This window comes from Hippocampus guttulatus, chromosome 19 (assembly GCF_054856545.1).
Source record: "Hippocampus guttulatus isolate MCC_2025c chromosome 19, RoL_Hgut_1.0, whole genome shotgun sequence".
Classification (NCBI taxonomy): domain Eukaryota; kingdom Metazoa; phylum Chordata; class Actinopteri; order Syngnathiformes; family Syngnathidae; genus Hippocampus; species Hippocampus guttulatus.
Genome location: NC_141279.1, coordinates 12747351 through 12773422, shown reverse-complemented (window position 1 = coordinate 12773422; position 26072 = coordinate 12747351). Strand labels below are relative to the sequence as shown.

Here is a 26072-nt window from a genome sequence, read left to right as displayed (position 1 = left end):
TCTCTTGTACCTTGCCTTCGCAAGCGCTTTTTGTTTAATGTATTGGGTTTTTTTCTGGCTCCTTGTGGCCAGCCAAGCAAATAGTGCTAATAATCCCAGTCAGCAAAATTGGTCCGGCCCAGCTCTGGGGCAGACACGGCACGTACATTCGGCCCACATACTGTACCTCAATGAATAACGGCTTTAAAAGAAACATTTGTACATGTCATGACCAATGAATGGTCGGTAAAAATAACCCTTGAAATTTCTTGAATTAGTTGTGACAGTGTGGGGCGGAATATTTGCCACCAAAAACTAAACGTAAATAACTTTTCAGTAGTTTATACTGAATTTGAATGACATGAATTGAAGTTAAGTGGCTCGGATAATGGATGGATTTGTATATTTTACTCTGAATCATATTGAATATTTGAATCTGAATTGTGATAGGATAGACTTTTTTCTTTGAAACTTATTTGATCCTCACTGAAAATTAAATTCTGTTTATTTTCATATTCAGTCTTACAAACACAAATCTTTTCATTTTAACGTCAGATTTTGTTTTTGAATTGAGGTAATACGTTTTAAACTAACTTTCTGGTCAAGGATGAATTATCCGGTTTGGATCACAGCAAACCGAATCAAAATTAATTTCATTGTATTTCAGTGCAGAAAGGTTTCTTTCTTGGCAGCACCTCTGACTGCTCAATCACCTACATATTCACGAAACTCACATGCACACGGAAACTGTGACGCAGCAGGTTCACGCCCGGCCTGCCTGTGACGTAACTGAGCGGTTTATTTTCAAACTTCGCGCGCTTTAGTCTCGATTTAGATACAGCAGGTGACAATTTTAGAAAACAATACATGTAAATAACCCTTAAATTGTAGCACAATATATTTTTAATATTTCCCTATGCCACCATAAAGAAGTCATATCTGTGCTTGGAGCACGGGCTAATGCTAATCGTCATTATTAGCGCCCTTCAAAATTCAGGCTAAACTCTAGACAGAATTGTCTTCGTATTGTAATTGTCAGTGTACTGTCACAAAGGACAAATATTAAGATAAGATAAGATATCTTTTATTAGTCCCACACTGGGGAAATTTACAGCCTCCAGCAGCAAGAATGTAGGCAGAAAGAAGAAGAAAAAACAAACAAACACCGTCCAATTAAGTGCAATATAAATACAAAATGGATAAATCGCAGTGCTATTTACAGTTGTTTTCCACATCATTCAATTATTAAATATTATTGTTGCTATTTTTTATTCAGCAGCCTGACAGCAGTTGGTAGGAACGAGCGTCTGTATCTCTCGTTCTTGCAGCGCGGGTGTAACAGTCTCTGGCTGAAGGAGCTACCAAGTGCTGTCAGGGTGGGCTGGAGAGGGTGGGAGGGACTGTCCATCATAGCTTTTAGCTTAGTTAGCATCCTTCTGTTGCCCACCTCCTCCAGAGTGTCAAGGGAGCAACCCAGGACAGAACTAGCCTTCCTGACCAGTCGCTCCAGTCTCTTTCTGTCCCGGGCTGAGATGCTGCCCGACCAGCAGACAATGCCATAATGGATGGCCGAGGCCACCACCGAGTTATAGAAAGTCTTAAGGAGCGACCCCTGAACCCCAAAAGACCTCAGTTTCCTGAGTAGGAAGAGTCGGCTCTGTCCTTTCCTAATCAGGTTGTCCGTGTTTGTAGACCAGTCCAGTTTGTTGTTCAGAAGAACACCTAGGTACTTGTAGGAGGTCACCCTCTCTATGTCCATACCCTGGATGTTCATCGGTGCCGGTGAGGACTGTTTCCTACAGAAATCCACAACCAACTCCTTAGTTTTCCTAGGGTTGATCTGGAGGAGATTCTGCTGGCACCAGTCCACAAAGTCCTTCGTCATTCCCCTGTACTCCCGATCGCCCCCCTCTGTAATGAGGCCAACAATCGCAGAGTCATCGGAGAACTTCTGAAGGTGGCAGGTTGGAGTGGCGTGTCTGAAGTCCGAGGGGTAGAGGATGAACAGGAATGGAGCCAGAACAGTCCCCTGCGGCGCTCCAGTGCTGCAGAGAAGCCTGTCCGACTCACAGCTCTGCAACCTCACGTACAACCTCAGCTTACCTCACGATTTGGGAGGTAAGCTAAGCGTGAAATAAATTTACTCACCACGTCTTTTCTGGACATCTCGCCGGAGCGTGCATCGGCAACTGTGGGCAAAGAGCGTCGTCGTTAACTGCGAGCGCTGTCCTCCTCCTCCTGGGCAATCGGCTGGTGCCTCGCGAGCTTCACACCCAGTGAGGGCCCCGGCAGGGCCCTCGCCTGATTATTGTTTCAGGAGCGTTGTGGGGCGGCTACTCCAACTCCCCTCCGTTCCGGCGGGGCGAGCACTGGGCGCCTCACCTTCCCATCTCCTTTCCTGCCGGCTGGTGGGCATTTAACCGCGTTAGGGGCCCAAGAGCCCCGACGTTTCCCCGTAGCCTCCGCTACTCGGAGGCATCCCACCACGCGAGGCTGTGAGCGCTGTTCTTCTTGCTTCTTGTTCATGTTCTTGTTGTTCTTCTTCTTCTTAATTGGCGGTTGGCAGTTAACGTTTGCGGTGTATCACCGCCTACTGTATCGGAGTGTACATTAAAGAGCAGCGTGCACAAGAATTAGTACGTGCGTGTGTAACTGTGTGTAAGGGCACGCCCGCGTGTGTGTGTGCGTGTGTGTGTGTGTGCGTGCGTGTGTGTGAGTGTGATGAATGGAATTCCGCATCGGTGTGCAATTGTAAAACAAGGCTGTGTGTAGAAAAAAAAATCTGAAACTGCATTTAAGGGTGGCTCAATACTGGCTGGCCATATACGGGCCGGAGTTGGAAATTGATTTCTGGCCCAAATACTTCATTCCACAACTGGCCCTCATCTGGTTTGCCAGAGTCAAGCCAGTGCCGACACAAGGCCAGCTGAGCCAGCTTCATGCAGAATCCAGGCCAGATGCCTTTGCTGACTGGGAAGTTCGCTTGGTGTGACACTGATTAAAGTACATATCCGTATAAGAAATATTTTTTATGAGCTTATTTCTTGTTCAAGCCAATACATACAGTATTGTTGTGGAAAATAATTTAGCACGCACCCAGCATAGTATGTTTTGGTTGTTCATTGTGGCCACCTACTTTTGAACAAAGAATCTTTCACTGAAAATTCTCTGTGAACCCCAAACAAGACAGATTTTGACTGAGGAGAGCCCAAAAGATCCTTTGCTTTCAAGACAGTTTGATTGCATCCCCTGACTACTAAAAACTCAATGTTTAAATCGTACATTATTTTGTTTAAAAGCAAGAAATTCAGTTTCATATTGGTGAAATTTGTACTGGACTACGGAGCCTGCATCTAGAATGTTGGTGGTGGCCCGACAACAGTGGCATACTGGTCCAGGGCCATAAAGCCATTGGGCCACCGTTAATGTCGGATCCTGTATCATTTTCCTGTAGTTTGTACCATTACTTGGGACCACCTGGTAACATTAAAATAGATGTGAATGACTTTTGAGCGGAACTTGGAAAAGATGCAACATGATGCCAGCATAGTGAAGCCAGGGGTGGTGGGCGTGGCCAATGTGGTTGCAGATTTGTGTCACAGTGGATGTTGTTGCAAGAAGGCTGCTGCAGGCTCAAGATTGTCTTCAGGGGCGGGACAAGCATGACAGTGGAATTCAGGATGATCTTAATATATACGGTAGCTTGCGTTTTCCACCTCTTGTTTTGACAGAATTATCTGTGAACACTTGTTTTTCTTTCTCCACTCAATTTTTCGGGGAAATATGCAGATGCTTGCTTCTGCCGCGAATCTTCCTTTTATTGCCTCAAGTGCCATGGCGACACGATGAAAAATTTGCTTTTTTGATGCAAATAACATGATTCAAGATATCACAGACATTTGGAGGAGGGTGTCCAGTCGACATGGGTGACATGAAAGTCTCGTGGACGAGTAACCTTGCCCTGAGGGATGCCACTGTGAAGAGGCGGAACGCTGTTGTGAAACTAGTTTGATTGTCGCAACTGGTAAATTTTCCCATACATGCAGCTGGAATGAACAGATAATTGGTACGCTGACAATACATTTTATTCGTGCGTGGAAAAATGAATGTAAATAACAATTGGGATTTTGCTTGTATCGCACTTTTGAAGGCACTTTAACAATCCTCATCAGCATCAGGACCAAGTTGGGGCTTTGGTATTTTGCTCAAGGACGCTTGAGCATGGTCACTCGGACTCAGGATTGGACCCACGACCTTCAGGCTGGAAAATGATCATCATACCACCTCAACCCCATCGGGATTCTGATTGTGCTCACTTCAGGTTTTTGTTATGGGACCAACTGATGTGTGTCAGGAAACTGGAGAGTACTTTTTGGAAGCGGCACCAGACTGACTGTGGAGACTCGTAAGTTTGGCTTTGATGTATCACAACCCAAATTGTGTCACGACCTCAAAAAGATGAGATAAAACAAGATGAAATACATTTTTTGTGTCCATTTTTTTACACCGTGGAGCCTGTTGAGGTTTGCAAGTTCAAAACAGATCTCAGGAGGTTCTTGTAAAGGAAGCAACTAATGTGTGACAGGATACAACAGGTTACTTTTTGGAAGTGGAACCAGATTGACGGTGGAAACCTGTAAGTGGGATTTTTGGGCGTTTTTGGAAGATAATTACTTAGTTTTGTTTGAATTAAAATCTGAAACAGAAACTCAGCTAGTTCATATTGTTTCTTTTTTTGTTTTGGTTTTGTTTGAGCCTCACATTGTCTGAATGTGTAGTCGACATTTGGATGTAGAACCAGATTGAGTGTTGAGCCTGGTGAGTGGAAACATGGCAAAGTCTATTTGGTGGCTCAATAAAATGAAATTTGGGGATTTGCTCGTTACATGTTGACATACTTTGTGTGAAACTTTCACAAACTCTGTCACGAACATAATATGAAAGCTATTGTTGCATATTAGACATGTCAGGAACCAGCAAGTTTCTTCAAAGCGACAAGTAAACACCATAACCCAAAGTGGATCACTGGAAAAAATCTAAATGATTGTTTTATTTCCAGATTCATTTAGTGTTGAACTAAAAATAGAACACTGGAAAAAAAATTGCCGTTCGTGATTTTGGTCCCCATGGATGCTTGAACAGGGTTGTACGGTGCTCTCCATTTGCCCACGTCAAAGCACCATAACCCAAAGTGAATCACTGGAAAAAAAAATCTAAATGGCTGTTTTATTTTCATCTTGATTTAGATATTAAACTCAAAATAAAAATTAAATTAATTAAATTAAACACGAAAAAAGTAGTCGTTCGTGATGTTGGTCTTCGTGGACGCTCAACCAGGGTTGCAAGGTGGTCTCGAATTGCGCACGTCACATGCACATCCACAAGGGGATCGTTTGCAGTTTCGCTATATTTATGCACTTTGCACACACCAACCTGATACATGGACCCCAGTGAGTCAATTTTTCCACTTCAATAAAGTCCTTCGACTGCCTTGATTTGAAAAGGAGTGAGGGGAGCCACTTGGATTGGTCATTTATATTCCATATTATGGTCATGAAAACTTTTGACGCAACTTCCCTTGTAATGTGAGCATGTGGTTGGTGTTTTAGGGGAGGACTCTGAGCCATCCTTCTACAAACTTGAGGCTAGCAACCTGACGGCGTGTCTCGCCACCGGCTTCAGCCGACGCAATGCCACTGAGAAGCCGGGAAAAGGACACATGTTCGAGGAGTCTCGTCCTGCGCGAATATCAGATGACTCGTTATACAACCAGGTGGCACTGCTGACAACCGCACATAACGACACGTGCGAGGAAGGTGAGGAGGGTCAGGCGAGGCCTCCAGTCATCTTAGTGGAGTCACCACCTCACGTCTGCTTCCTGTTTTGCTGCCACAGGTGACAGTGGACAAGGGCAGTGCCAGGACGCATTGGTGCCAGGTTAGTATCGAACATGCGAGAGGCGCAGCTTGTTGGGCTGAGCTAAATGTGCATGTCGCCGGCAGACGAGAAGGTGAACTTGCTGTCCCTCGCCGTCCTCACCCTCCGCCTCGTCTTCGCCAAGACGCTCGCCATCAACTGTGTCATGACACTGGGCCTGTGGTTCGGGGCACCGGAGTAGCCAGCACGGCGCCACCATCTTCCTCTTGCTGCTGTGCTTGTGTGAGAACATGCCACTTTTTACATGTCAGTGAGCTATAAAACGCATCATTTAATAAACAAAAATTCAATAAAAGAATGTTTTTTTAGAAGGCTGTTGCTTCCTTATTTTTTGGATGATTCAAAAGAGTCCCCCAAGATTCTATATCCAGAGAAACTAATAAGTCATAATACAAAGAAGACATCAAATCAGCATGATTACAAATTGTTCAAATTGTAGAAAGCCATTTTGAAAAAAAAAATCAACAATACAGAAGAATTCAGTTGCCTCGATTCAACTTTTGCCATGACCTGGATGAATGAGAGTCAACTCACACATTAAAAATTAAAATCCCACATCATTTAGCAAGGCTATCGGGATTTATTTTGTGAGCATGAGTTAAAAGTGACTTGAGCTATTTCAGTGTGAGCGTTGGTGTGCATGTCTGCTGCTCTTTCCACAGGAAGCGGTCACCATGGCACCTGCGCCACAGATGACAGCGGTGATGGTTTCTGTCTCAAAAGCTTACTGGGACAGGATGTTTGTTGTGTGTAGGAAATGAAGGTCAGGTAGAATGAGGAGCATCGCTTTCTGTAACTTTTCAGCAGGTCTGATTTCAGGGCGATAATTGAATGGTCACCGTTGGGTCTTTATTGCGTTTTAACAGTGAGGTCATCAAAGCTGTGTTCATATTCGTGCGCAGAGTGGGGATGCGCAGTAGCAGTCAGCAGCGCTGGCCCTTGTTGGTCTCCTGATCGATATTTATGCGGGCGTTTCGCATGCCTGACCTTTGTCGTGGATGTCAGGAATGTAATGGGACAACTTGTATCCTCTTGCGCCAGTGATGACGAGAAAGCCAGAAAACATTTTCATTGTTGCGCATGCCAGTATATGAAAACAAAATCACTGCAGCTCTCAGTCACATTACACATTGACCTCCATGTGCTTGCATAACATCACAACAAAACATAAGATCAGTGAGTATGAGATGAAGTTGAAATGAGCCATGAGACAAGAACGTCCCCTGCACAGCAGCAGCAGCGTGTTGTCGCAGTGGCTCATCTCCTCCTGTGAGGCCACGCCCCCCAACCCTCCCATGTGGCCTATGACACGAGGCGGCTGCAGGTGTTTTTGTTGCAGGTGCGCCAGAGGATGTGCCGGCATGAGCTTCATGGTGCAGCATTGGCGGTTCACATGAATGCTGACTTGTGGTTGAGTGGGCACGCCCTTCACTTCCTGTTGCAATGACATCAACATGCACATTCGAAGACATGTCCTCCTGAGTAACAGCACTGTACTGTGTCGTGTCGCCTGAAATTCATCCTGGCCCCATCTGCTTCTCCTTCTTCTTGCGAATAAATATTGTCTTACAAGCCGTTGAGGAGGCCTCTTCTTGTACACACGAAGCCCCATGACACTGCGTCACACAACAGTGACCTTCAAAAACCATGATGACCAAAAACAATTTGAAATGTGGACTCCTCAGACCACAGCCCACTAGGGTGGGAAAAAAAAGCCTTTCAATTTTATTTAAATTTTGCAGATCAACATCCAAAATTCAGAATTGAGGTTTGGAAATCTAGTTAAGCCGCTCCTCTGTAAGAGGCGAGTGTGATGAGTTCAGGAGCAGGAAATGTTCTTTTAACGAGAATGTGGCGTGTATGCCAATGTGGGTGTCACAGCACAGTAGTAAACTGCCGAGTGCTCAAGCGACACATCCTCCATGTGCAGGTGCACTCGCTGCCTGTCACTTGTCCTGCTGACCGACATTCTGGTTTTGCCGTTCCATGGTTTGCCATTTCCTGAGTGGGAAAGCAAGTGTGGCGCTTGTCCAGGAAGTTGTTTGTACCAGAATATATAATGACTACTCATTGACTTTTTGGCATAAACGTATGACAGTGTCACCCGACTGCCTTTTGATGCCAGCATTTCAGTCGTGACCGCCACCAGCTCGCTGCTGGTGCCTGAAGGATAAGACAAAAGCTGTTTCAGCATTCGGTGACATGTTGAGTGACTCTTTGCCTCACCATGCAGCACTCACCCGCCACCGTGATGATGAGCAGCAACCATGCTGACAGCAACATACTGAAGAAATTTCTGTCAACTCTGCTTCTCCTTCTGAACTCAAGCTCTGAACTCACAATCTCAGTGTAACTGAAGCTCCTCCCTGATCACGTGAAGCCACGGCCCAAGCTGCCTTTCACTTTTACACTGGTACCTCTTCTTACGAATGTCTATTCGGACGAAGTTTTCAAGTTACGAAGTGCCTGAACAGAAAAATATTGCTTCTTGTTGCGAAAGAAATTTCAAGATACGACAAGGTAAAAATCAGAATGGGCAGCTAATCGCAGCTCTGAGTTTCCTGAAAGCAACATACTTACAGCTGCTCTGCCATTGGCTATTACCTTATGTGTCTGTGTGTGTGTGGTCAGATAGATATGTGTCGATGCAGCGTCCTCTTCATTCGCCCATGAGGTGTTCTGATAGTTTTATGTAAATGTTAATCAACCAGAAAGTAAAAGTGTTCACCAGTCGGGCGATCACTCACTGTGCTGATGTTTGCCTTGGACATTTTCAAAGGATTGTTAAAACCCGACAAAAGCAAACATCCATGGATCAGTTCTTTTCAAAATGCCAGGCAAAAACCACTTCCGAGATAGAACATGAACGAAAGAGGGCAAAAAAAGGATTCTTCAAATAACCATAATCATAGCCCTACGTTTTCTTCAACGTCGACGACTACTACAACTACTACTACGAGTAGTAATCATAATAACAACAATAATAATAAATAAAATAAAATAAATATGACCAGCATTCTTGCTTGGGCGACAATGTAAACTTTGCCGACAAATGTTCAACCACCGAAATAAAGAACCCAAAACTTTTGTTGTTGTTTTTTTTTCTCTCACAATATATAATCATTGCTTTGCAAATCCAACAGGCTTACATGTGTGTGAAATCAGTGATGCCTTCAAATAAATAAAATCACAGGAGCTGACCAAAGTTATGGTGACGGCAGTTTGTTCCCTGTGTGTTGACTGCGTGAGAAAATGACATTCTTGCAATTGAAAGATGGTACCGCATAAACATGAGCTATTTCCACCATGAACTCTATGGAAAGCATTCATTTGACTACGGTAATTCAAAGCAGCAAATTTACTCAATGCTCACAAAACCGCGACTTACAAAAAGGCCGGAGCCGGAATCAAACTTTGTTCCTCTTGGACTCCGGTGAGGCCACGCCCCCAATGTCACTTATGAGATGAGGCGGGTGCACATGTTTTTGTGCAGGCACGCCAGTGGTTGCGTCAGCGTGGTCTGCAAGGCGCAGTAGAAGGCTCCCGAGTCGCTGGGCTTCACGCGCTCAATATACAGAGGAGCTTGCCGAGCGCTGGCGTTCATGGTGGAGCAAAACCTATCACCGTACTTTTCCGCCTTCTTGCCCTGACCAATCTTAAAGCGGCTCAGGATGAACTCGGGCGATGAGTTGGCTTCTTGTTTGTACCATAAGATGTAGTCTAAGTCCCCCGCTACGTCGTAGGTGCAGTCCAGCATCACTGCTGCACCCTCCACGGTGTGGGTGTCCCGTTCCGGCTGGTGCACCTTCTGGCCGCTGATTCCTGTCACAAAGAGGACACAAATGCGGTCAGGCATCAGTTGAAAGTGGTATTGACCTCAGATGACCTTACCAAGACTCCAAGCGGCCATCAGCGCACATAGAAGCGCCTGACTCATGTCTGCACTTGCAGTGTGCATCTGCAGACATGAGACTTGTCATCGAGGAGGGTTAGGGTTAGGGGCCTTCGCTTCCTGTTGCAGTGACATCAAATACGCAAATTCCTAATTGAGCGCTTGCTGTGCGGAGAAGAGTGCCCCCCTGAGTCGCAGCAGCGCACCGTGGTTCGTCATTATCTTGATTTGAATCCCATTAATTGTCAAGCAATCAGTGCGTATTTAATTAACACATCATTGTTTAACAAAATATTATTTACATTTGAGTAACCAAGCGGAAGAAAAGCCCGTCCCCCTTGTTTTACTTCCTATTTTTCACCTGATGGTCCAGTAAGTATTCCCTGTTATTATCATATGCAATTGAATAAGTAGACCATTTCAGAATTCCAAATTTGGGACTCTCTAAATGCATATGGGACTCATACTTTTCTGATCAGCGATTCCCTGGGACTCGCTGGGTGTAAACTGTAAAATAATCACTGTCCCATGTCTTGCGAAGAAGGATTTCACATGTGTTATGACGTTGGTTTCAGTTGTGCATGTGAGCAAGACAATTTCGGGATAGTTGGAATAACAGTCAATTACCAGCTGTCACGTTGCGCCCGAAGCGACAGAGTAATCACTTTGTGCACAACACACTAGGAATAAATGGATCACCGAAATAGCAGGCAGAGAAAGGAACTTTGTCACAGAAATAATATTTATTACAACAAAAAAAAAAACGTCTAAACGGAAAACAGAAAGCACTGGTTAAAAATGAAAACCAGGAAATAATAACGAGACAACAGAAAACGCTTGCGAAAAAACGGCAAGGAGAAGATTAAGATAATACTATAATTACACACGAGAGATCCAGGGATGCAACGATTTTCAATAGTCTTAACGTAATGTTCGATCGAGAAGGTATAGGCAACAGCAATGGCACGGCGTGGAATACTCCGGCAGTGAGTTGACTGCCGGAGCGCCTAAATATAGCAGGTGTAATCATCAACAAATGGGTGGCAGGTGTGCAGGCAGCAAGCAAGAACGCCTGCCCCCTGCTGTCAAATACGGAACGTGACACCAGCAAGTAATGTTTTCTATTGTAATGAAACAAGTCTGTTCCAACTTTCTTCCAGGGAGCGATGGGAAGATCTGGAATCAGCATAGGTTCCCTCGCTTTGTTGCTCTGATACTTTTGAAACGTTTCACATTTTGCAATCATATTTTCAATTTCCTTGTTGATGCCTGGCCAGTATACGGCTTCCCTGGCCCTTCTCTTGCATTTCTCGACTCCTAAATGTCCTTCATGTATCCTTTGCAGTATGTCTGTCCTCATACTGTGCGGAATGACAATCCTTTTGTCCCTCAGTAATAGTCCATTTGTAACACTGAGCTCTGACCTGATGTGGTCATACTTTGTTCATGACCCTCTCGGCCAGCCTTCTCTCATATGTGTCATCACCGTCTGCATTTCTGTGTCTTTCATGGTTTCCTCCCTTATTTGTTTTGATTTTGAATCTGAGACCGGCAGGGACTCAAATATGAGGTTTACATGAGCCTCGACATCACTTTCAGTGGAGTTTGTGTGGTGTAGCTCTGGTGCTCTTCATAGCGCATCTGTTGTGATTTTCAGTCTTTTTGTTGAAACATTCCACTCTTGCTCATGTCGACTCGTCCATTTAAACCAGGGGTACCCAAACCTTTTGGACCTCAAATCGACTTTTCAATCAACCAACCTCCCACCATGATGAGAAATAGCCTGACAGGGAGGCATGCAATGCACCTTTGCAGCCTGTTAACTATTTAGGTAGCTCACATGTACCATTTTAAAGTGCTTCCCTGGGCCCTCTAGATTCCTATTCTTTGCCCGTGCCCTCGGTGAATTGTACACGATGGAAACTCTGAATGAGAATAATGACGATAAAAGATGTAGCACAACAGCTCTGATCACAAGCTGCAATTGCAGACTGCTGAGCGCCAACAACTTCCGGTGACGTAGATCACGCACCACCAAAGGTTAATGATTTACCTGCTTTATTTTTTTTATTTTTTAAATATTTTTTCGTGAAAATGAGACTGATAGGATGATTAGGGTGCAGCGTACATTAACACAAAAAATCTATTCCTAACATGTACAAAGACACACAAATGGTTGGGATTTTTTCTTCTCCTCTACACCCCTTGGATACACTTGGGTCCTGTCCCAGATCTACCGGTCGATCAGGATCGACGGAATGGGCACCCCTGATTTAAACTCTGTAGCATCATGAAGTAGCTCTCTCATGGCTGATGTTTTCACTGACAGATTCGGAATAAACTTTCCAATGAAGTTAATAATCCTTTATCCTTTATTTGTCCCGCAATGGGGAAATTACAATTCCCGTGACTCGTAGTACACCCTTTTTGTCTGTGGGGTGAGGCATGCTGAGAATGGCTCTTATTTTCATGCTGAGGATGGCTCTTATTTTCCTTTCATCCGGTTCAATGCCTCTGCTAGACAACTTATCCCCCAGAAATGTTATCTCCTGCACACCAACCTGACATTTCGCACGATTCAGTTTCAATCCATTTCCACGTACTCTTTGTAGCACTTTTGCCAGTCTTTCATTGTGTTCCTGTAAGGTTGTGCCCCATAAGACAACGTCATCCACATAACAGCGAACCCCTTCAAGTCCATCCATCCATCCATCCATCTTCTACCGCTTATCCGGGGCCGGGTCGCGGGGGCAACAGCTTTAGCAGGGAAGCCCAGACTTCCCTCTCCCTAGCTACTTCTTCCAGCTCTCCCTGGGGGATCCCGAGGCGTTCCCAGGCCAGCTGGGTGACATAGTCACTCCAGCGTGTCCTGGGTCTTCCTCAGGGTCTCCTCCCGGTGGGACATGCCCGGAACACCTCACCAGGGAGGCGTTCAGGAGGCATCCGAATCAGATGCCCAAGCCACCTCATCTGGCTCCTCTCGATGTGGAGGAGAAGCGGCTCGACTCTGAGCCCCTCCCGGATGACCGAGCTTCTCACCTTATCTCTAAGGGAGAGCCCGGACACCCTGCGGAGAAAACTCATTTCGGCCGCTTGTATCCGGGATCTCGTTCTTTCGGTCACGACCCATAGCTCGTGACCATAGATGAGGGTTGGGACGTAGATCGACCGGTAAATTGAGAGCTTCGCCCTTTGGCTCAGCTCCTTCTTCACCACGACAGACCGTCACAGCAGACGCTGCACCGATCCGCCTGTCGATCTCTCGCTCCCTCCTGCCCTCACTCGTGAACAAGACCCCAAGATACTTAAACTCCTCCACTTGGGGCAAGATCTCTCCCCCGACCCGGAGGGGGCACTCCACCCTTTTCCGACTGAGGACCATGGTTTCAGATTTGGAGGTGCTGATTTTCATCCCAACCGCTTCACACTCGGCTGCGAAACGCTCCAGTGAGAGTTGGAGAGCCCTGTTTGAAGGAGCCAACAGCACCACATCATCTGCAAAAAGCAGGGATGCAATACTGAGGCCACCAAAACGGACCCCCTCAACGCTTCGGCTGCGCCTAGAAATTCTGTCCATAAAGATTATGAACAGAATCGGCGACACGCATATTGTCCATGGCTCTCTGACGCTGAGATTATTCCAAATGGCATTCTCAAGAACCTATTCGTGCCGAACGGAGTATTAAATGTGCAGTACTTTTAGCTTTTCTCTTTGAGCTTTATTTGCCAGAACCCTTGTGCTGCATCAAGCTTTGGACATGGCTCCGCCCATTTCACTCACAATCTCCTCTCGTTTCGGAATCTGGTAATGCTCACGTTTGATGTTTTGGTTTAAGACACCAGGGTCCATGCATATTCTCCGATCTTTGTTTTTATTCTCTTTGTCCACACAAAGCATCACGTTGACCCACTCAGTCGGCTCTTCGACTTTAGTGATGACTTCAAGTTGACACATCTTGTCCAGCTCCTTTTTAAGCCTTTCTTGGAGTGGACTCTTCGAGGTGAATGAATCACTGGTGTCGCATCCTCTTTGAGTTGGATTTTGTATGTGTAAGGTAGACATCCAAGTCCTTTCAATACATCCTGATATTGTTCCACAACATTTTCCACTGACTGTGTACCTGGTGAGAAGCTGATTTGGTAGACTCTCTTAACTAGGTCTAGTCTTCTTGAAGTTTCACCACTAAGTAGTGACTCACACAGTTCAGGTACAATTGTGAACAATACATGATAGTCTTTGCTTTCAATGCTCTGTCCATTGTAGTCTTTTCGTAGCACTTTCTTGTTGATAATCTTGAGCTTTTCCTTCATGGCACCTATACCGCCACGCTGATGAGATTTGCTTGTGCCGTGGTTAACTTTAACTTTAACTCTTTTTTAAATGTCAATTAGCTTGTGAGTAATAAGACAAAATGTGACTGTCAGACAGAGAACTGTCAGAGCAAACAGCACATTTTAGAAAGTCCTGCTGAAATAAATCTGCACCCGGCTGCGACTGTCAGCGTTGAACTGCCGCCATTGCTGTCAAAGACACATCTCCGAAATCGTTGGAGCATCCAATTTTTAAGCAGGCTTCATCTTGATAAATTGACCACACATTTGACATTTACACAATTACTTTGCCGCCTAAAATAATTGTAAAACAACATATTGTGTCACAATAAGAGTAATATTTAACCCATTTTCACATTTCAATGTGTCTGAAAGTTTTCTCCTCGACTTTTGTCGCTGCTTGGCTCGAAATGCATCATGATTGGCTGCCCGAAGTCCACGTGTCTGTCGGACTTGCTCTCATTGGTCTACAATGCATGTCGGATGAATAAATGGCCCTGAGTATTTCTTCCATATTTCCCACTAGTTCACGAGTGCACTCGTTTTGAAGCTTACGAGTGAACATGTGTGCCACAAAACGCCCACTAGTGAGCTCATTTTGAAGCTTACTAGTTAACATGTATGCCACAAAACGCCCACTAGTTCACTAGTGAGCTCATTCTGAACCTTACGCTCATAATACCTGAAGAAGAAAGTACAGTAGTGATTTTATAAAAACAATTCATACTTTTGATTAATCTTTCTGTCTCTCTCTCTATCTATATATACATATATATATATATATATATATATATATATATATATTGATGAGGTACAACGCAGGTTCCATGGTGAAGGGCCCCAGGCTGCCAGATCAGAGGAGGAGGTCATACCAGAGATTGGGAGGCAAGCCCCAATGAATGCAGATGATGAGATTGGGAGGCCAGCCCTAATGATTGAAATGCTGAGCGAGGCAGCAACTGACCTTTAAGCTAAGATCATGGCGAGAATGAAAACTGGGCAACCTAGAAACCGATTACAACGGCTATGTGAAGTACCACCTGAAAGTCTCATGGAAAGTGTGAATGCAGCACTGAGGGCGATCCCGACCGTAACGATCACGGAAACCAATGAGCTGATATACGCTTCAGCATTAGTGATCCTTGAGATGCTTGGCTATATGAGCAACCATGGAAGCCATGAGATACGTTACCCACCATGCAAGGCGGCTCGGAAAGATGTGAGTCAATTGACGGAGGCCCAGAGAGTTGTGATGAAAAGGCCGATACCCGAGAGGTACATCCAGATGACCATACCTGAAGCACTCGAAACTGCCAAACAAAGGCTCCAAGCCTTGTCCAGCCGCCTAAAGCGGTACACGATGAGAATGAGGCCAGACGAATAAACAGGCTGTTTGCAACACAACCTGCAAAAGTGTACGCTCAGTGGCAGGGTCCTAACAACAGAGCTGACCCACCAAGACTGGAAACTGAAAGGTACTGGAAAGGCATATGGGAGAAGGAGGTTGCACATAACAGCAGTGCACAATGGCTGGTGACCCTGAGAGAGGAGCACAGCAACCTCCCTGAACAGAACCCAGTTACCATAACAGTGGCAGACATACAGGAAAGAGTCTCAGATATGAAGAATTGGACAGCACCAGGCCCGCACATGGTCCACACCTACTGGCTAAAGAAACTCACAGCACTCCATGAGCGCCTAGCAGCACAAATGAACCAGCTGCTGAGGGATGGGACTCACCCAGGATGGCTAACCGAAGGGCGAACGATCCTGATCATGAAGGATCCCTCAAAGGGTGCAGTCCCATCCAACTATAGGCCAATAACCTGTCTCTCCACAACATGGAAGCTCATGTCAGGCATCATTGCGGCTAAGATAAGTGGACACATGGATCAATACATGAGCGAAGCACAGAAGGGCATTGGTAGAGATACCAGAGGAGCCAAACATCAGCTCCTGGTTGACAGAACAGTCGCACAAGACTGCAGGTCCCGACGTACCAACCTGTGCACAGCCTGGATTGATTACAAGAAAGCCTATGACTCGATGCCACATACATGGATCACTGAATGCTTGGAGTTGTCTAGGGTGAACAGGACCCTAAGAGCCTACGTTGCGAACTCGATGAGGATGTGGAAAACCCACACTTGAAGCCAATGGCAAGCCACTTACCCAAGTGTCCATCAAATGTGGCATATACCAAGGTGATGCACTCTCCCCACTGCTGTTCTGCATAGGACTGAACCCCCTAAGCCAAGTAATCACCAAGACAGGCTATGGATATCGCCTCAGAAATGGAGCTACAATCAGTCACCTCCTCTACATGGATGACATAAAGCTGTATGCTAAGAGCGAAAGGGACATAGACTCCCTGATCCACACAACCCGGATCTACAGCAGCGACATCGGGATGTCATTCGGGCTTGAGAAATGTAGTCGGATGGTGACTAAGAGAGGAAAGGTAGTCCGCACTGAAGGGGTCTCACTCCCTGAAGGAACAATAACAGACATTGAGGACAGCTACAAGTACCTCGGTATACCACAAGCCAATGGCAACCTCGAACTGGCAACAAGGAAAGCGGCTATGGCCAAATACCTCCAGCGAGTGAGGCAAGTCCGAAGAAGCCAGCTCAATGGCAAGAATAAGACCCAGGCAATAAACAGCTATGCCCTGCCAGTGACCAGATACCCTGCAGGAATAATAAGGTGGCCAAAGGAAGAGATTCAGACCACGGACGTTAAGACCCGAAAGCTCCTAACCATGCACGGAGGGTTCCATCCCAAGTCCAGCACCCTGAGACTGTACGCAAGCCGAAAGGAAGGAGGCTGGGGACTAGTGAGTGTGAGAGCCACTGTCCAGGATGAAACATCCAAGCTCCATGAATACATCAAGGAGAAGGCTCCAACGGATGACGTACTCAGACAATGTCTCAGACAATGGGGAACAGAGGATGAGGCGTTGGAAGAGGGACCATCATGGAAGGACAAGCCCCTACATGGGATTTACCACCGGACCATAACTGAAGTGGCCGAACTCAAGAAGTCCTAGAGAGGGCTGGCCTGAAGGACAGCACAGAGGCACTCATCCTGGCTGCTCAGGAGCAGGCCCTGAGCACCAGAGCCATTGAGGCCCAGATATACCACACCAGACAAGACCCAAGGTGTAGGTTGTGCAAAGAGGCACCTGAGACGATCCAACACATAACTGCAGGGTGTAAGATGCTGGCAGGGAAAGCCTACATGGAACGCCATAACCAGGTGGCTGGCATAGTCTACCGAAACATCTGTGCGGAGTATGGACTGGAAACCCCAAGGTCAAAATGGGAAACAACTCCGAAGGTCGTGGAAAATGACCGAGCGACGAACCTGTGGGACTTCCAGATCCAGACTGACAAGATGGTAATGGCGAACCAACCGGATATCATGATCATAGATATAGGGCAGAAGAAAGCCGTTGTTGTGGATGTAGCGGTCCCAAGTGATGGAAATATCAGAAAGAAGGAACACGAGAAACTCGAGAAATACCAAGGGCTCAGAGAGGAGCTGGAGAGAGCCTGGGAGGTAAAGGTGACAGTCGTGCCTGTGGTGGTCGGAGCACTCAGGGCAGTGACCCCCAAACTAGATGAGTGGTTGTCCCGGGAACAACATCGGACATCTCAGTCCAGAAATGTGCAGTGCTGGGAACAGCAAGGATACTGCGCAGAACCCTCAAGCTTCCTGGCCTCTGGTAGAGGACCCAAGCTGAATGAGGGACGGACACCACCCGAGGGGGGGTGAGACGAGGAATTTTATATATATTAGAGCTGTCAGTTTAGCGTGTTTTTATTGGCATTAATTTAAATGAATTTTAACAGGATTAATTTTTTTCTCGCGACATTAACGCGGCATATGTCACAAGCGGATGTTACGTTGCTCTATAAATACACCAGAAACAAAACAACAAGCGCGCTGCAGAAGTCCACGCCCATGTCTGTTTTGCCAGCCACGGCAGCGCGAGACACCGAAAACGGATACTTGAAGAGTTTATGAATGGAAAATTTACTTTTAAAAAGTTGCCAGATAGTTCCACTGACAAGACCAAAGTTACCTGGATGTTTTGCAGTCGTAAACTGAGCTATCATCACAGCACGTCGAGTCTGAAATCCCACTTAATGGCCAAGCACACAGCTGATGTGAGTACTCCGCCCCCTCGTCTAAGACAGACAGCTGTGGATCATTTCAAAGTGAAGAAAATAGATCACACGACAAAGAACAAATTTGCTGAATCCATAGCTAAATGTATGGCTCCTGCATGCAAGCCTGTCAACATTGTCCACAGCTCAACTCAAGCTGAAATCATTCGCATAGTATCTAACGAGAGCCTCCATTCCAAGCTGTGGACAGAGATTGTATGCAGCGGAGAAGACACTGTTTCGGGAGAGAAATAAGAGACGAGGTTGATGAGCCTCTGGTGAATAAAGAGCAGGTAGCCTGTCGAATACGACATATGCCATTGACGTGATTGTTACTTGTTTGGAACTATTTTGTGTGGAAGGTTACAGTGTTCCGTGGCCATATAAATAAAGCGGGTGGAGCTTCTCTGTGTTCGTCTGACAGCGACGGTGCGCCGCTGAGGCACGTCAAGAGTTCAGCGATACAGTGGTAGCGACCTAGCTGAAAATAAAACGTCTCCAGTGTTGTCATCTAACCAAGTGGAACACAAAACCGTAGAGGGACTTCCAAGCAAGAAGACCCAACAGAATCAACATCGCCTGACTGCTGTGTTCAAAGCAAACTTGAGAAAAACGAAGTATGCAACCATGGCTTAAATCCACTATAGGCTGAGTACTAGTTTACTTTAGATGTGCACTTTATAATGGTATATTGCTCTGTTTTGATTCCATAAAAAGAGCTGTTAAAGCAGCTGTTGTGTGACAAAATATTTTTTTCACTGTTGTTGATGGACAGTAATATTGTGTGAGAGATTATGTGTGAATAACTGCTCCAAGTGAAAAATGTTCATGTAAAATTCATCCATCCATTTTCCGAACCGCTTGATCCTCACTAGGGTCGCGGGGGGTGCTGGAGCCTATCCCAGCCGTCTTCGGGCAGTAGGCGGGGGACACCCTGAATCAGTTGCCAGCCAATCTCAGGGCACACAGAGACAAACAACCATCCACGCCCACACTCACACCTAGGGACAATTTAGAGCGTCCAATCAATCTGCCATGCATGTTTTTGGAATGTGGGAGGAAACCGGAGCACCCGGAGAAAACCCACGCAGGCCCGGGGAGAACATGCAAACTCCCTACAGGGAGGCCGGAGCTGGAATCGAACCCGGTACCTCTGCACTGTGAAGCCGACGTGCTAACCACTGGACTACCGGGCCGCCCTCATGTAAAATTGAAAATCGAAATTGTTATTTCAGTAAATATTTGCATTTTGCACAAAACTGATTCATGATTCCATGTCGATGAGAGCATTAAAATGGGAGAAAAATAGGACAAAAAAAAAAAAGAAAAAGGAAATTCAGAAACGATAAAAAATGCGTGAGTAATCACTATAAATTTTTAGGTCATTTCAGTTAATTATGACAGTTGCGTTTTTAATTAGATTAAATATTTTAATCGTTTGACAGCTCCAATATATATATATATATATTATATACAGTGGGGCAAATAAGTATTTAGTCAACCATCAATTGTGCAAGTTCTCCTACTTGAAAAGATTAGAGAGGCCTGTAATTGTCAACATGGGTAAACCTCAACCATGAGAGACAGAATGTGGGGAAAAAAAACTCAGAAAATTACATTGTTTGACTTTTAAAGAATTTATTTGCAAACATGGTAGAAAATAAGTATTTGGTCAATACCAAAAGTTCATCTCAATACTTTATGTCCCCTTTGTTGGCAATAACGTAGGCCCTATTTTTTTTGTAACTCTTCACAAGCTTTTCACACACTGTTGCTGGTATTTTGGCCCATTCCTCCATGCAGTGATGTTTTGGGGCTGTCGTTGGCCAACACGGACTTTCTATGGTGTTGAGATCTGGAGACTGGCTAGGCCACTCCAGGACCTTGAAATGCTTCTTACGAAGCCACTCCTTTGTTGCCCTGGCTGTGTGTTTGGATCATTGTCATGCTGAAACATGCAGCTACGTCTCATCTTCAATGCCCTTGCTGATGGAAGGAGATTTTCACTCAAAATCTCTCGAATATAGGGCCCCATTCATTCTTTCCTTTCCACAGATCAGTTGTGCTGGTCCCTTTGCAGAAAAACAGCCCCAAAGCATGATGTTTCCACCCCCATGCTTCACAGTGGGTATGGTGTTCTTCGGATGCAATTCAGTATTCTTTCTCCTCCAAACACGAGAACCTGTGTTTCTACCAAAAAGTTCTATTTTGGTTTATTCTGACCATAACACATTCTCCCAGTCCTCTTCTGGAGCATCCAAATGCTCTCTCGTGAACCGCAGACGCGCCTAGATGTGTACTGGCTTCAGCAGGGGGACACATCTGGGAGTGCAGGATTTGAGTCCCTGGCGGCGCATTGTGAAACTGATTGTAGCCTTTGTTACTGTGGTCCCAGCTCTCTCTAGGTCATTCACGAGGTCCCCCCGTGTGGTTCTGGGATTTTTGCTCACCGTTCATGTTATCATTTTGACGCCACGGGGTGAGATCCTGCATGGAGCCCCAGATCGAGGGATATTATCAGTGGTCTTGTATGTCTTCCATTTTCTAAAAATTGCTCCCACAAGTTGATTTATTTACACCAAGCGTTTTACCTATTGCAGATTCAGTCTTCCCAGCCTGGTGCAGGTCTACAATTTTGTCTCTGGTGTCCTTCGACAGCTCTTTGGTCTTGGCAATAGTGGAGTTTGGCATGTGACTGACTGAGGTTGTAGAGAGGTGTCTTTTATACCAATAATGAATTAAAACAGGCACCATTAATACAGGCACCGAGTTAGACCTCATTAGAAGAAGTGAGACCTCTTTGACAGCCAGAAATCTTGCTTCTTTGTAGCTGACCAAATACTTATTTTCCACAATGTTTGCAAATAAATCCTTTAAAAATCAAACAATGTAATTTTTCGAGTTTTTTTCCCACATTCTGTCTCTCATGGTTGAGCTTTACCCATGTTGACAATTACAGGCCTCTCTCGTCTTTTCAAGTAGGAGAACTTGCACAATTGGTGGTTGACTAAATACTTATTTGCCCCACTGTATATAATATATAATTTATTTAAAAACATTTCTGGAATTTTCAGGAAAGTTTTCCCTGAATTTGTACTAAATGCACGAATATGGGACATCCAGTACTATGTTTCCAAATTAAAACAGTTTGTGTTAAATCTTACTGTCCAGTTACAGTTGTCTCGGTACTCGTCAGGCCTTCTCGGCCGAGTTTTTTCCGATCTTAGCTTCCTCGCCTCGAACAAAGAGAAGCCTTTCTCACCAACACATCACTCAGCAGAGATCAACGTGTGAATCTCTTGCTGTGTTCAAAACCAGGTTTAAAAGTCAAGAAAAAAACTAAATGAAAAAATCTGATTTAAATTGGTAAATTGATTAAATGCTCTAATGCAGGGGTGTCAAACTCATTTGTTGTCGCGGGTCACATTATAGTTACGGTTTCCCTTGGAGGGCAGTTATGAATTTTGGGAAACCATACAAATGTTTAATCCCCTCCACATATTGCATACGCAGTGCACAATAAATTGACGAATAACTATTTTTAAAATTAGAAGTCAAGAATCATGACTGTTATTGTGGATTATATATGACAATTTGAAATTTTGGTTCAGACTTTAGTAAGCATCTGTCACGTTCCGTATTTGACAGCAGGGGGCAGGCGTTCTTGCTTGCCGCCTGCACACCTGCCACCCATTTGTGGATGATTACACCTGCTATATCTAGGCGCTCCGACAGTCGACTCACTGCCGGAGTATTCCACGCCGTGCCATTTGCTATCGCCTATTCCTTCTCGGTGAAAACACAGATTTTGATGACTGTTGACTATTATTGCGTGCTTTGATATTCCTCTCATGTTTGATTTAATATTTTGCCTAAGAACTTTCTCCTTGCCGTTTTTGTTTCGCAAGCGTTTTCTGTTTCCTCGTTATTATTTCCTGGTCCTCTTTTTGACCAGCGTTTTCTGTTGTCCGTTTAGACGGGGATTTTGTGTTATATTAAATCTCATTTTTTGTGACAAATTTCTTTTCTGTGTCTGCTATTTCGGGGATCCACTTATCTCTAGTAGTTGCGCACGAAGCGATTATTCTGTCGCTTCGGGCCCAACGTGACAGAATACTCCGGCCACCATGGATCCCGCAGACATAGAAATGATTTTGTCCGCTCTATCCCGTCAAGAGCAACGGATGAGTCAGCAGGGCCAGGCCATTACGGAACTCCGCGGCGCGGTTTCCATGCTGGCTCACGGGTTCGATGACTACGAACCCCGTATTATACGCCTAGAGGAGCGGAGAGCACCTCCCCCGGTGGTTCAACATAACCCCACCGAGGCACCTCTCTCTCCCCCTACGTTTAGTAGGGAACCGATGCTTCCACACCCTCCACGTTACGGGGGTGAGCACGGTCAGTGCGGGCACTTTCTCCATCAGTGCTCGCTCTTTTTCGATCAGCAACCGTCCGCTTATGCTAGTGATGACGCGAAGGTTGCATATATAATGAGCCTATTGACAGGTCAGGCTGCATCATGGGCAATGGCGGTGAGCGAAGCAAGACCGAGCCTCCGGTCTTCCTTCCCCGGCTTCGTGGCTGCGCTTCGTCGGGTGTTCCACCATCCCGTACGGGGAAGAGAGGCTGAGGGCCGACTACTCGATCTCCACCAAGGGAGGCAATCCGTGGCGGACTACTCGATCGAGTTTCGGATCTTGGCCGCCCAGAGTGGCTACGACGACCGGGCGCTGTGTGGGTTGTTTCGTCGCGGATTGAACCCCCTACTCAAGGATGAACTGGTGACCCGCGACAACAGTTCCAATCTTGAGGAACTAATAGATCTCTCCCTGCTCTTGGACAACCGCCTGAGAGAGAGGAGCCGGGAGCGCGGAGGTGATTGGTTCCCATCTCAGCAGACTGCGCACCGAGAGGCGTCCCGCGAGGCGCCTCGGGCAGCTGGGTCCGGAGACCACCCCCGAGCTCGGAGTGCTGTCACCGGGGAGGAGCCGATGCAGCTGGGTGGCGAAAGTTCCAGAGCGGAAGAAAGACGGCGCCGGGGCAACGATCGGGCTTGGTCTACCAGCGGCCGACAAGGACATCGGGCCGCACCCTATTCTTCGGAACCTCAACCACCTACACCCATCGAGTACTGTGAGTCACGACCCCGCGCGGAATCTCGTGAGCCTCGGAGAGCCGACTCTGGGCCGGGGCACCCCAAGAGGTTGGAACTTGAGGGAGAAATCTATGGGGGGTCTCGGGCACGGCGGATCAGGGCCCTAATAGACTCGGGGGCTGATGACTGTTTTATTGATACCGACCTTGCCTCAGAGATAGGCTGTGTTATTGAGGAGTTAGCCGAAAAGAAGCGTGTTCATGATCTCGATGGGCGCCTCCTGGCGGTTGTGACACATAAAACAGAACCACTCAAGCTCAAAGTATCCGGGAATCACGTCGAACACAGACGCGAACGTGCCGGTAACGACTCCCCTGAAGCTATCTGCCTTGACGGAGTGCCAAAGTGCTATCACGATCTACAACAGGTTTTCAGCAAGGATCGCGCCCGCTCTTTGCCCCCCCCCACCGTCCGTACGACTGCGCCATTGACCTGCAGGTGGGCGCTCCACTGCCGAGCTCTCGTCTATATCAGGTGTCTCAACCAGAACAAGAGGCATTAATGGAGTATACAAACAGCTCGCTCGCTGCAGGTCTAATCAGACCGTCGCGATCACCGTTAGGTGCGGGATTCTTCTTTGTGGAGAAGAAGGACAAGTCGTTGCGGCCGTGTGTGGACTATCGTGGGCTAAATGACATCACCATAAAAAATAAGTACCCGCTGCCTTTGTTAGATTCCGCCACCGTCTTTTCAAAATTAGACTTGCGTAGTGCGTATCATTTGGTCCGCGTTCGGGAAGGGATGAGTGGAAGTCTGCTTTCAAAACTCCATTAGGCCACTTTGAATATTTAGTTATGCCTTTCGGGCTGACCAATGCTCCCGCGGTGTTCCAAAATCTGGTCAACGACGTATTAAGGGATATGCTGAATATATTTTGTTTCGTGTATCTTGATGATATTCAGATTTTTTCCCGGTCGTTACAGGAGCACAAACAGCACGTCAGACTCATATTACAGCGTTTATTAGAAAATAGGCTCTTCGTCAAGGCAGAAAAATGTGAGTTTCATGTTCCAACCATCTCTTTCCTGGGTTTTATCATCGAGCAGGGTAAGCTGAGAGCCGACCCCATCAAAACAAAGGCGGTGGTGGATTGGCCAACACCGGCTAACCGTAAGGAGCTACAGCGCTTCTTGGGGTTCGCAAATTTCTATAGACGATTCATTCGCAACTATAGCCAAAAGGCACTCCCATTAACCCGGTTGACATCCATTAAGATCCCATTCAAATGGGACTCGGATGCGGACTTGGCGTTCACGAATCTGAAAGAAGCATTCACTAACCCCCCGGTGCTGCAACATCCTGATCCTGACTACCCTTTCGTGGTAGAAGTGGACGCCTCGGATTCAGGAGTGGGGGCGGTCTTGTCCCAGCGTTCTCCAGTCGACCAGAAGTTGCACCCCTGCGCCTTTTTCTCTCGTCGACTCAGCACAGCCGAGGCAAACTATGATGTAGGGAATCGTGAACTGCTGGCTGTAGTTGCAGCCCTTCAAGAATGGCGTCACTGGCTCGAGGGGGCTAAGGAGCCATTTACGGTTTATACGGACCATAAGAACCTGGAGTATATTCGCGGTGCAAAAAGACTGAACTCTCGACAGGCCCGGTGGGCCCTCCTGTTGACCCGGTTTAATTTCACCCTCACGTATTGTCCGGGATCCAAGAAGATCAAGCCTGATGCCCTTTCCCGTCTCCATGATCCCGCGGAAAGGGACCGGACGCCAGAGGCCATCATTCCGGACCATTGCATCCTGGGGGTGCTGAGGTGGGAGATCGAACGGCGGATACAGGAGGCTCAAGATGGGGTCCAAGTCCCGGCTGGATGTCCCGCGGGGAAGCTGTTTGTGCCGCCACCGCTGCGTTCGGAGGTGTTGCAGTGGGGGCACGGGTCCAAGGTGGCTTGCCATCCTGGGGTGAACCGGACTGTGCATCTCATCTCCCAGCGTTTCTGGTGGCCAGAGCTTCGGAAGGATGTGGTGGAATACATTAATGCCTGCTCCTCCTGCGCCTGCGGCAAGGCCTCGCATCGGCCTCCGGCGGGATTGCTCCAGCCATTACCCATCCCTCCTCGACCTTGGTCCCACATCGCCCTGGACTTTGTCACGGGCCTTCCTCCATCCCGTGGGCGGTCCGTCGTTCTCACTATTGTGGACCGATTCTCAAAAGCTGCCCACTTTATTCCCCTGTCCAAGTTGCCGTCGGCGTTGGAGACCGCCGACCTCCTCGTCGAACACGTTTTCCGTCTCCATGGCATCCCTGTGGACATAGTGTCGGACCGGGGGCCCCAGTTCGTGTCCCGTGTGTGGAAGCGGTTCTGCCGGTCCCTCGGGGCCACGGCCAGTTTGACATCGGGATATCACCCACAATCCAATGGGCAGGCAGAGCGCGCCAACCAGGATCTGGGGGCAGCCCTCCGCTGTGTGTGTCTCCACCGTCCCTCCTCCTGGGCCGACCACTTACCTTGGGTGGAATATGCACACAACACCCTCGTCTCTTCGGCCACTGGGAGGTCCCCCTTCATGACGGCCTACGGGTATCAACCGCCGCTGTTCCCGTCCCAGGAGGGACAAATAGAGGTTCCTTTCGTGCAGTGCCACCTCAAGCGGGC

General features: G+C 46.8%; 1 long non-coding RNA gene, 1 pseudogene and 1 gene segment (V, D, J or C); 2 read left to right on the top strand and 1 right to left on the bottom strand.

The window, feature by feature from the left end:
- The window catches only part of LOC147190296 (uncharacterized), a 110538-nt pseudogene that overhangs the window by 56828 nt on the left and 27638 nt on the right, over window positions 1-26072 (top strand).
- On the top strand, window positions 3694-6227 carry LOC147190298 (uncharacterized). 2 transcript variants are annotated; one of them, XR_015103888.1, is made up of 5 exons: window positions 3694-4045; window positions 4130-4384; window positions 5589-5795; window positions 5875-5916; window positions 5982-6227. It is a non-coding gene; the product is annotated as an uncharacterized LOC147190298 (long non-coding RNA). The 2 variants fall into 2 exon arrangements; XR_015103889.1 differs by lacking the exons at window positions 3694-4045; window positions 4130-4384 and adding an exon at window positions 4438-4615.
- LOC147190297 (T cell receptor alpha variable 12-2-like) lies at window positions 9011-9911 on the bottom strand. The segment is given in 2 exon segments: window positions 9011-9738; window positions 9808-9911. Coding segments are annotated over 2 exon segments (432 nt in total).